The 9,369-nt window shown below is 41.9% G+C and overlaps 1 protein-coding gene across 1 annotated transcript in view; it reads right to left on the minus strand.

The window, feature by feature from the left end:
* ANKDD1B (ankyrin repeat and death domain containing 1B) overlaps positions 1-9,369 on the minus strand; it is a 57,738-nt gene that overhangs the window by 37,302 nt on the left and 11,067 nt on the right. Inside the window, exons 4-5 of the mRNA XM_008589782.1 lie at positions 1,253-1,351; positions 1,040-1,144 (exon numbers count right to left, since the gene is read on the minus strand). Of these exons, the coding sequence (XP_008588004.1) occupies positions 1,040-1,144; positions 1,253-1,351 (204 nt within the window). The remainder of the gene's footprint in view (positions 1-1,039; positions 1,145-1,252; positions 1,352-9,369) is intronic.

Consider the following 9,369-nt stretch of genomic DNA (forward strand, 5'->3'; position numbering starts at 1 on the left):
AAAAAATTATAGACCTCATTTGGAGAAATAGTTTTTGTTGTTGTTATTGTTGTTTTTAAGACTGAGGTCAGAAAAAAAATGTAAAAATTTGTAAAGGAGGTGAAATAAAGTGAATATTACTGATCAACTTCTAGAAAAGCTTTTATAGAGAATAATGGTCTAGTGGCACAGAGAAAAGTAAGTCCCATTCATGAAGTATATTCCACTGCTAAGAAAACAAAATGCCAATTGCATAAAGAATACTACTCTATGAAAAAAGCATAGAGGGAGATATTCCAGGGAAAGGACAGTCCCTGACACTTGGGCAATGCCCTCTGTCATCTGAGAAGGGAGACAGTACAGCATGACAACTGGATTCAGCCAGACCGGGCTCCAAATCTGGCTCTGTTGCTTGCTAGTGTTGAGACTGCAATCAGACACTTAGCTTCTCTGAGCCTCAACTTCCTCACCTCTAAAAATAAGCAAAATATTTCCTACTTCATAGGATTATTGTGGGGACTGAGATAATTCTTTTGTTAAGCAATGATTTGTGGATAACTTGTACATGCCCAGCCCTAGACCTCTCAATGAAATAATGTATATAAGTAGCTTTCCTCTGCACCTAGCACATTAATAAACACTCATTAAGTGGTAGCTGGTATTATGTATCTCCTTATGAAAAGAAAAGGAATATAGGCAAATACAGTAAAAGTGCATTATATTTCATGGCTCATTACTGCATAGCTTTAGGTCAAATACATTCCCCAAAAACCAGGCATACTAGGATAAAATTCAAGCACACATTCTGAATACTAAAGGGGGCGGATGCTGCCCACACCCTGGTTAGCATGAGGGAGTAGAAAGGGAAGAAGGAATCTGGCTGCTCCCTCAATATTTCCCATCCTCCTCACATGCCAAGCCAGAGCCTCTGCCAACACCAACACTTCCCTGTTCCGTGGTCTGCCATGGTGATGGAGGAGCTGGCTACTGGGCAGGTGTGTCTGTGTTGGCAGAATTTGGTGGGGTAGAAGCAAGACCTGTTGAGCCACTGTAAACGTACCTCATCAGGCTGGTTCAGGTCCTTCAGGTGCAGATCTTGAATGAGATACTCCACAATGCGCACACTATTGCTCTGAGCTGCAAAGTGGAGGGCATTCATTCCATCCTGAATGGAGTCAGGGTGGGGGAGACACTTACATCATGATCTCAGAACTTCCTCCCTCCTGCACTGGTGAAGTGAGAGTCTATATCCAGGTGTGACCCGCATACCTACCTGATTCTTGGCTCTCTGGTCAGCTCCAGCTCTAACCAGCATGAGCATGATCTCGAGGCTTCCAGACCAGGCTGCAAGGTGAATTGCTGTCAAGCCGTGCTTCCCCAAGAAGAGAGAAAAAGAGAATCTCTCAGTTGGCCAAGCCATAGCACCCTATCTCAATCAACAAAGGCCAAGTCGATACTAGATTGTTGGGAAGTAAGAAACAGAGAGATAATTTAATATACAGCAAAGGTGATATTTCAATTTTACAGGGAAAATGGGTACATTTAATAAGTGGTGCAGGCACAAGTGGTTCTCCATCTGGAAAAAATAAAATAAAATGGTATATCACACCATACCCTTAGATAAGCACACAAACTAAATATATTAGAACAAAATCCAGGCTATAATGTACAGTCTCTTAATCCAGAGTTAGAAAAGATAGGTCATAAGCAAAGTCACTAAACAAATGAAAGGTTTTCATGTGTATTTTAACAAAGATAAATGGTTATTTTTAATATATGAAGCACTCTTACAAATCGACAAGACAAAGACAAATAAACTGATAGAAAAACGGACAAAGAAAGGTGCTCTCTTAAGGTATTAATGGAAATGGAATACATTATTGTTTGAGTAATCTGGAAATATCTATTAAAATTTAAAATACAACCAGCAGTCCCACTCCTGGGAATCTATCTCATGAAAATAAAATTTCAGAACCTAATGTTATATATACAAGGATATTAATTTCAACACTAAAAACTGTGAGCAAGGTAAATGCCCATTAATATGGGAATACTGAATAAATTATGGATTTATTCAGTTCATGTGGAATAAATTATGGGATAGTCATACCATATCATGCAACATTAAAGATAATGAATTAGAGCTATAACTCAGAAAAATTTCCATGAGCTTTGCTAAATAAATATGGAAAACGAGGGAAGTTCTGGTCAAGATGGCGGAACAGATGGTCCCCAGCATCACTCTCTTCCACAAATCAACAAATATACAACTATAAAAATGTAACAACAGCCAAGCTGGGGCCACTGGAGCTCAGGTGAAGAGGAGGAGAGACCTATGGAATTCATGAAGGCAGGAGAAACCATGATGAGAGAAAGAAAAAACTGCTTTCAGCATTTCAGGCTGTGGCTGCTTTAATGCTGGAGCTCATGGAGCAGGAGTCAGCAGAAGCTGCAGCTGTGCCCTTTAGGTGGAGTTACTTGGAGGCAGCAGGGGAGAAGAGGACTTTGGTGGCCCCCAGGACAGCAAGACCACTAATAGGGTTCCCATGGACCCACGCAGGAGCAAGGAGCCAGAACAGCTGAAAAAGGGGAGCCACTCAGAGGCCAGTGAGTCAACACAAGGGACAGGTGCAGGGCCTGTCCCATGGGAAGTGTTTGGAGCATGGGCAGTGGGGGAGATGGGCCCACCCAGGGGAACATTGGGACACAAGAAGGACAGATGATCCACCCCCCTATCAGTGCAGGATCACTCAGAGGAGACTGGTCGGGAATGCAGAATTGCATGGGGTGCAGTTTGATGAAAAACTCAGGCCTAGATCAGAGTTTCTACACAACCTAGGGGCAGCGAGTATCTGGAGAGCCGGAAGTATCTATAAGGTCAACCATTAAACCCTGAGCTGCACAAAAAGCTTTCCGTAGGGAAACAGAAGCAAAGCAGCAATTTAGCTCAACCACACAGCTCCAGTACTGGTTCCCACAGGAAGTTCCCCCATGTTAAAAGTAAGCAAAGGACAAAAAATTAGTTCTGGCCCAGGCACACCAGCAATGCCTTGAGGCCCACCAGGGGACATGAGGCATGGAGCCAGGGCAGGACCCCCCACCCACAACCACTCACATGACCAGCACCTCGGGGCCCTGCCCAGGAATCTGAGGATTGGAGTTGGGACCAGACCCCACTCCCACATCAAGGCACACCACCAATGCCTCAGGGCCCATCCGAGGACCCCGAGCTAGCAGCTGGGGACTGAACCTCCTTCTCATACACAGGCACACCATAACAGCACCTCAGGGCCCTACCCAGGAGCCCGAGGCATGGAGAAGGGTACCAGACCCCCCTCCCACAACCAGGCACATTGCCAGCACCAAGGAGCATGCCAAAGTCATCTCCTCCATGTGGGTGGGCCACCACAGCCACCATGATGACCATGGCTGCCACGTAGGCGGCTAGATGCCACAACCACCACACAGATTGTCTGCCACCCACTGGAGTGCATTGACACAAGAAGAGTCACCAGCAGAGATGAAGAAAGGAGGATGATGTCTCTCTCCACAGAGCCCATTTCAGAGTGACAGAAGAGACATCTGCTCTATGATAGTATTGGGGGACCTGATCATGCCTCTCAGCATTGGACAGATCATTTGGGCAGCAAATCAACAGAGTAACCATCATTCTTTCAGAGGGAGAAAAGAAATCTAGGGTAATTGGGGGGGAAAGGGGATGGGGAGGGATGAGACAAGGGGCATAGAGAATAATTACGATTTGTAACAATATATATGCTAGTAATATTGATTTGGTCAACATATCTCAATGTTGAACCCCAAAAATATGTATAATCAATTTTGATTCAATAAAAATTTTTTAAAATGGAAAATGAGATAGAAAATGTAATATAATGTCACTTTTTTACAAAAGAAGCAATGAGAAATAATATATACTCATGGGTATATGTATAGATCTATACATATCCATATATGTATATGTATATGTATACCCATATGAATATATGTATATATCTATCTCTATCTATAGGTGGGTTGGTAGTTAGGTAAATTGATACAGATATGAATAAATGAGCATGGAGAGAAGTACAGAAATAAACACACATAGATTGTGAAGTATAGTTACCGGGGGAGGGGAGGGTACACAAAAATAGAAAAAAAAAAAAAAAAACTAGGAAAGTTGTAAAAGGATCCCATTTGGGGCCAGCCCGGTGGCGTACTGCTACAGTGCGCCGCTTGGGAAGTGCGGCGGCGCTCCCGCCGAGGGTTCGGATCCCACATACAGACCGGTTCCCACTCACTGGCTGAGCGAGGTGCAGGGAGCAACACCGAGGGTTGCGATCCTGTTGCCGGTCTCGGGCCGGTACGGGCGCGACACTGAGGGTTGCAATCCGTTGCCGGTCATGAAAAAAGACAAAAAGGAAAAAAAAAAAAAAAGGATCCCATTTACACAGAAGCTATTTGAAAGATTCCATCTACACAAAATTATATAGATATGTGTGTGTGTGTGCACATGTGTGCATAAAGTAGTGAGACTGAGAGGGAGATTCATATCAGGACTTACTAACCTATAGGAATGTTGCGGGCAATTGTATGCTTTAACTGTGTACCTAATAAGTAGGGAGAAAAGTGTGGAAGGAAACATAGTCAGCAGTTAACATTGGCTATTTCAGGAAGGTGGGATTGGAGGGAAGTAAACTGGAAAAACTGATCTGCACCTTGAGCCCTAAATCAGAGAAGCAGTATAGAGCAGACATTATGAGCATGATCTTTAAGATCAAACAAAACTGATCTCAAATTCTGGTCACTTTCTACCACTTTCAAACACTGTGATCTTGGTCAACAAAGTTAACTCAGCCTCAGGTTCCCTTTCTGTAAGTTCATGTATCTGCTTTTCTGTTCATTTATCTCTGTCAAAAAGAAACCCATTACCTCTGTAGAAGTGCCTGCCAAAAGCAAGCCCTCTCATTACATCATATTTGCCTCTCCTAATTGGCTGTTCGCAATCCAAGAAACTGGTCTGTACACAGTATGAGAAAATAGGCAAGGAATGAGGGTCAGTAGGGCATGTCCATTTGCAAAGTGCATAAGACTTTGGCATTTATTTTGGCTGCCCAGAAACTGCATTTGTGTCTTCTCTTAACAGAGTTCAGGTCAGAAGAGTTAAAGAGCAAGTCCCAGATTATTGTGTAGCTCTAAATTGGTGGTTCTCAACTGGAGGAAATTTTGAACACAGGGAATATTTGGGAATATCTGGAGACATTTTTGAATGTCATGACTGGGGATAATATTGGCACTTCGTGGGTAGAGGGTGGGGATGCTGCTAAACATTCTACAATGCACAGGGAGGCCCCCAAAACAAATTTGGCCCAAAATGTCAATAGTGCTGCTGCTGTGAAACCCTGCTCTAAAAGTACATATCCTATCAAATTTACATTTCAGCTGTCAGACTACATGGTGGATTAGTCTATTTACATATTTACAGTTGCAGTATGACAAAACTCTTAATTTCTATATTCTTTTTCCCAGGGAACAAAGATGTACAATGACTAACTCGTTGAGGTTCTTCAAAAAATGTGCCCTAAACACAATTCCACCTCTTAATTTTAGCTTCCATACAAATCAATGCTCTATATTCAGTAGTACTAAATATGACTTCACATATGGTCATAAAAGAGACACGAAATGTTTGAGACAAGTGATAAATTTCACTTTGATAGGAGCTTTATTTTTCCCTAAGAGGTCATTCCTAGTTTCAAAGCAGCCCATATTTAAAAATTCTAAGCACTGATCATAAAATCTAAAAGCTGGGAATTCAGGCTGCAAACAATTTGAGTCTCTGAAACCACAAATTCAGAGTGGAGCCATCTTTCCTCAGAGGCAATGAATCACTGCTCACAGTGTATATTCCCCCAGAAGGACTCTCATAAAACAAATTCTTCTTACATGAAACTGACATGCCCATGATTGTTTAAGAGATTGTGTCATGAATTATACTCATAGTTGGCTCATGATGCTCTCTGTAAAGTGTCAAATGCTTGACAGTCACTGACAACCTGTCCTCTTTACCTGTCTGGTCACAGGTGACGTCAATAACTTGCCCTGGGAAACACTTTACATTTGAGGAGCTTCCCAAAGAAGCCATCAGAGCAGATGTTTTTCATTACCCTCTGAGGACCACCTGCACTCCCACCTAGGATCCTTTGTTCATACCTGGAGTAAGATCCTCCATTTATCTATCTATTCTGCCTCTTCCCAGGACTCAGGGATGTCGCCCACTTTGATCCTGAAGGTCCTCAGTGGTTGTGTCAGGCATTTGATCCTTAGCATGCAATGCTATGAACAGTACTTATTTGTTAGTCTCTGTCCTTGCTCCTTGGACAGACAGCAGGCCCCTCCAAATCCAGAATATATCTGACACCAGTGTTTCTCAAACACAATCACCCAGGGATCTTTTTAAATTGCAGATTCTGATTCAGAAGGTCTGCAGTGGGGCCTGAGATTCTGCATTTATAACAAGCTCTCAGTTGATGTCTGTACTTCTGGTCCCAGAACCACACTCTGAGTAGCAAGGACCTTTATTTAGTTAAATCCCAAGTAGTCAACATTGAGACTTACCTACAACAGGCACTGAATAAATATTGATGGTGAAGAGGTTCAACTGTTAGTTCTTTACAAATGAGTGTTAGAAGACAAACCTGCCAACTTTACCTCAGGGCTTGTCACTCAGCTTAAGAAGCTGCCAAATCTGACTAAACATGGCATTTCTTGAATTATGAAAAACATTTTACTAGTTATGTACTAATGCCATTGTGAATTATTAAATAAGTTATAAAAATATTTACCTTAATAAAATTTTCAAAGCAGAGAAAAGACATACATCAGGAATTACTATACGAGTATTTCCTACCTGACAACATTTCAAACTTACAAGACAAAGAGAAGCTGATGCTAGCCAGAGTCATGCTTCAGATATAGAATAATACAAATACATGTTTTGGAAAGCCTCAAAGATAACAAGTTGATAGAATATCTCTCCATCCTTTCAGGAATAATTGGTTTGCACTCTGACATAAACCAGTGCCGTATTTAATATGACTACATTAGAAACATGGCAATCCTCAGATATGGTGCTTAAAAGATGCTATTCAATCTGGGCAATGGATACATAGGTATTTGTTGTATGATTCTCTCTACTTTGATAGTATATTAAATATTTGGGTTTATGGTTCTGGCGTATTTAATATGACTACATTAGAAACATGGCAATCCTCAGATATGGTGCTTAAAAGATGCTATTCAATCTGGGCAATGGATACATAGATATTTGTTGTATGATTCTCTCTACTTTGATAGTATATTAAATATTTGGGTTTATGGTTCTGGCTAAGAAGGAGTAAGCACACTCCACTCTGTCTCTCTCATCAAATGTGCTATGGCTTGTGTCCCCTAAATTTCATGTGTTGAAAACTTAATCCCCAAGTTCATACGTTGATGGTATTTGGAGGTGGGGCCTTTGGGAGGTAATCAAGAATAGATAAGGTCATCAGAGTGGGGCCACCATGATGGGACTGGTGGCTTTGTAAGAGGAGGAAGAGAGACCTGAGCTGACACACTCCTGCCATCTCACCACGTGATGTCCTCTGCTATGTTATGACGCAGCAGTAAGGCTGAAGGACTTCACAGCCTCCAGAACCATGAGCTAAATAAACTTTTTTTCTATGTAAATTGTCCAGTCTGTGGTATTCTGTTACAGCAACAGAAAGCAGACTAAGACACAGTGCAACTAAAGCCTCTGGACAGAATGCATGGAGCAGCTATCTGAGGACTCTGAAAAGTAAATGGTAGCAGGTGCATTGGGAAAGAAAATGAGACTCAAAGTATGAAGTCCTGTGATGAGTTTCCTGATTTTTCCTTTTTTCCTTCCATACCTTCCAACTTGAACTAAAGGCAGCACAAATCATGGAACTGTACCCTGGGCACATAGAGAAAGATTTTTAAGAGAAGCCCTCTCTTTCTGGTCTAAGGAGCAGAAGGTGGGCCCTGAAAATCAGAGAAGGTGGGGAAATCCTCTGCTTCTTTTCTCTCTCTCCTGGCCTTGCCAACAGACAAGCCCCACTCCCAAAGCTGCAACCCTACAGTAGTATGGGTAGCAGCAATGGCTCTATAAGCACCTAAAACTCTGCCATAGGGGAATCTTTTTCTCTGACCAGAGGAACTGTGGTCAAGGCAGGTGGAGGGAGGATTCCTGTTTCTCTTTTTCTCTCCCTACCCTCCCACTGCTTGTTCTTGGAGACAGACCTAACTGTACACAGCAGAGCTGGGAGACTAAACCCTTGGCTTTCTAGTCAGAGAACCAGGAAAAGGGGGAGGAGGAGCTAAAGAATGTGAGTGAGATGACCATGAAGAGGAGGGAGCTTAAGAAAGGGATCCTGTAGAGTTGTGTAAGTACTCCTGGGCTTCCAACTGAGCTGTACATGGACTGTCTCTAAATATCATGGTAAAGCCTTGGAGAACTGAACTATGGGGTAGACCACTGCTCAGGTCTCACACAGGTCCCTGCATGGCACATATGTGAGAGCAATGTGCACTACAAAGATTTTGAAAAGTGAGGTGCAAAGGCTTGGAGAACTGAACTATGGGGTAGACCACTGCTCAGGTCTCACACTGGTCCCTGCATGGCACATATGTGAGAGCAATGTGCACTACAAAGATTTTGAAAAGTGAGGTGACATTGGTGTCAATGGTGTTGATAAAATTGGTCATCCAGACACACACACACAAAAAGAACCACAAACCTATTTCTATCTTGTACTAAAACGAACTCAAAATGGACCATAGATATAAATGTAAAACACAAGGCTATAAAAATTTTAGAAGAAAAATATGAGAAAATATTCATGACCTTAAGTTAGGCAAATGATTGTTAGATATCATAACAATTGCAGGATTCATTTTAAGAAAATAGAATATTGTACTTTATCAAAATTACAAACTTTTGTTCTGTGAAAAACATTGAAAAGACAAGCTACGGACTGTGAGAAAACATTTGTAGACCACATATCTAACCAAAGACTTGTATCCAAAATACATTAAGAACTCTCAAAATTCAGCAATAAGAAAACAACCCAATTTTAAAATTTTTTCAAAAGATTTGAAGACACTTCACCAAAGAAGATATACACATGAAAAAATGCTCGATATCATTAGCCATTAGGGAAATGCAAATTAAAACCACAATAAGATGCCTACACACCTATTAGAATGGCTAAAATTAAGGGGAAAAATGGCAACACCAAGTGCCAGAGAGGATGTGGAACAAGTGGACACTCCTACATCACTGGTAGGAATGCAAATGGCACAGCCCCTCTGAAAGACAGTCTGGCAGCC

This window comes from Galeopterus variegatus, unplaced genomic scaffold (genome assembly GCF_000696425.1).
Source record: "Galeopterus variegatus unplaced genomic scaffold, G_variegatus-3.0.2 Scaffold5653, whole genome shotgun sequence".
NCBI classification, from domain to species: Eukaryota; Metazoa; Chordata; class Mammalia; order Dermoptera; family Cynocephalidae; genus Galeopterus; species Galeopterus variegatus.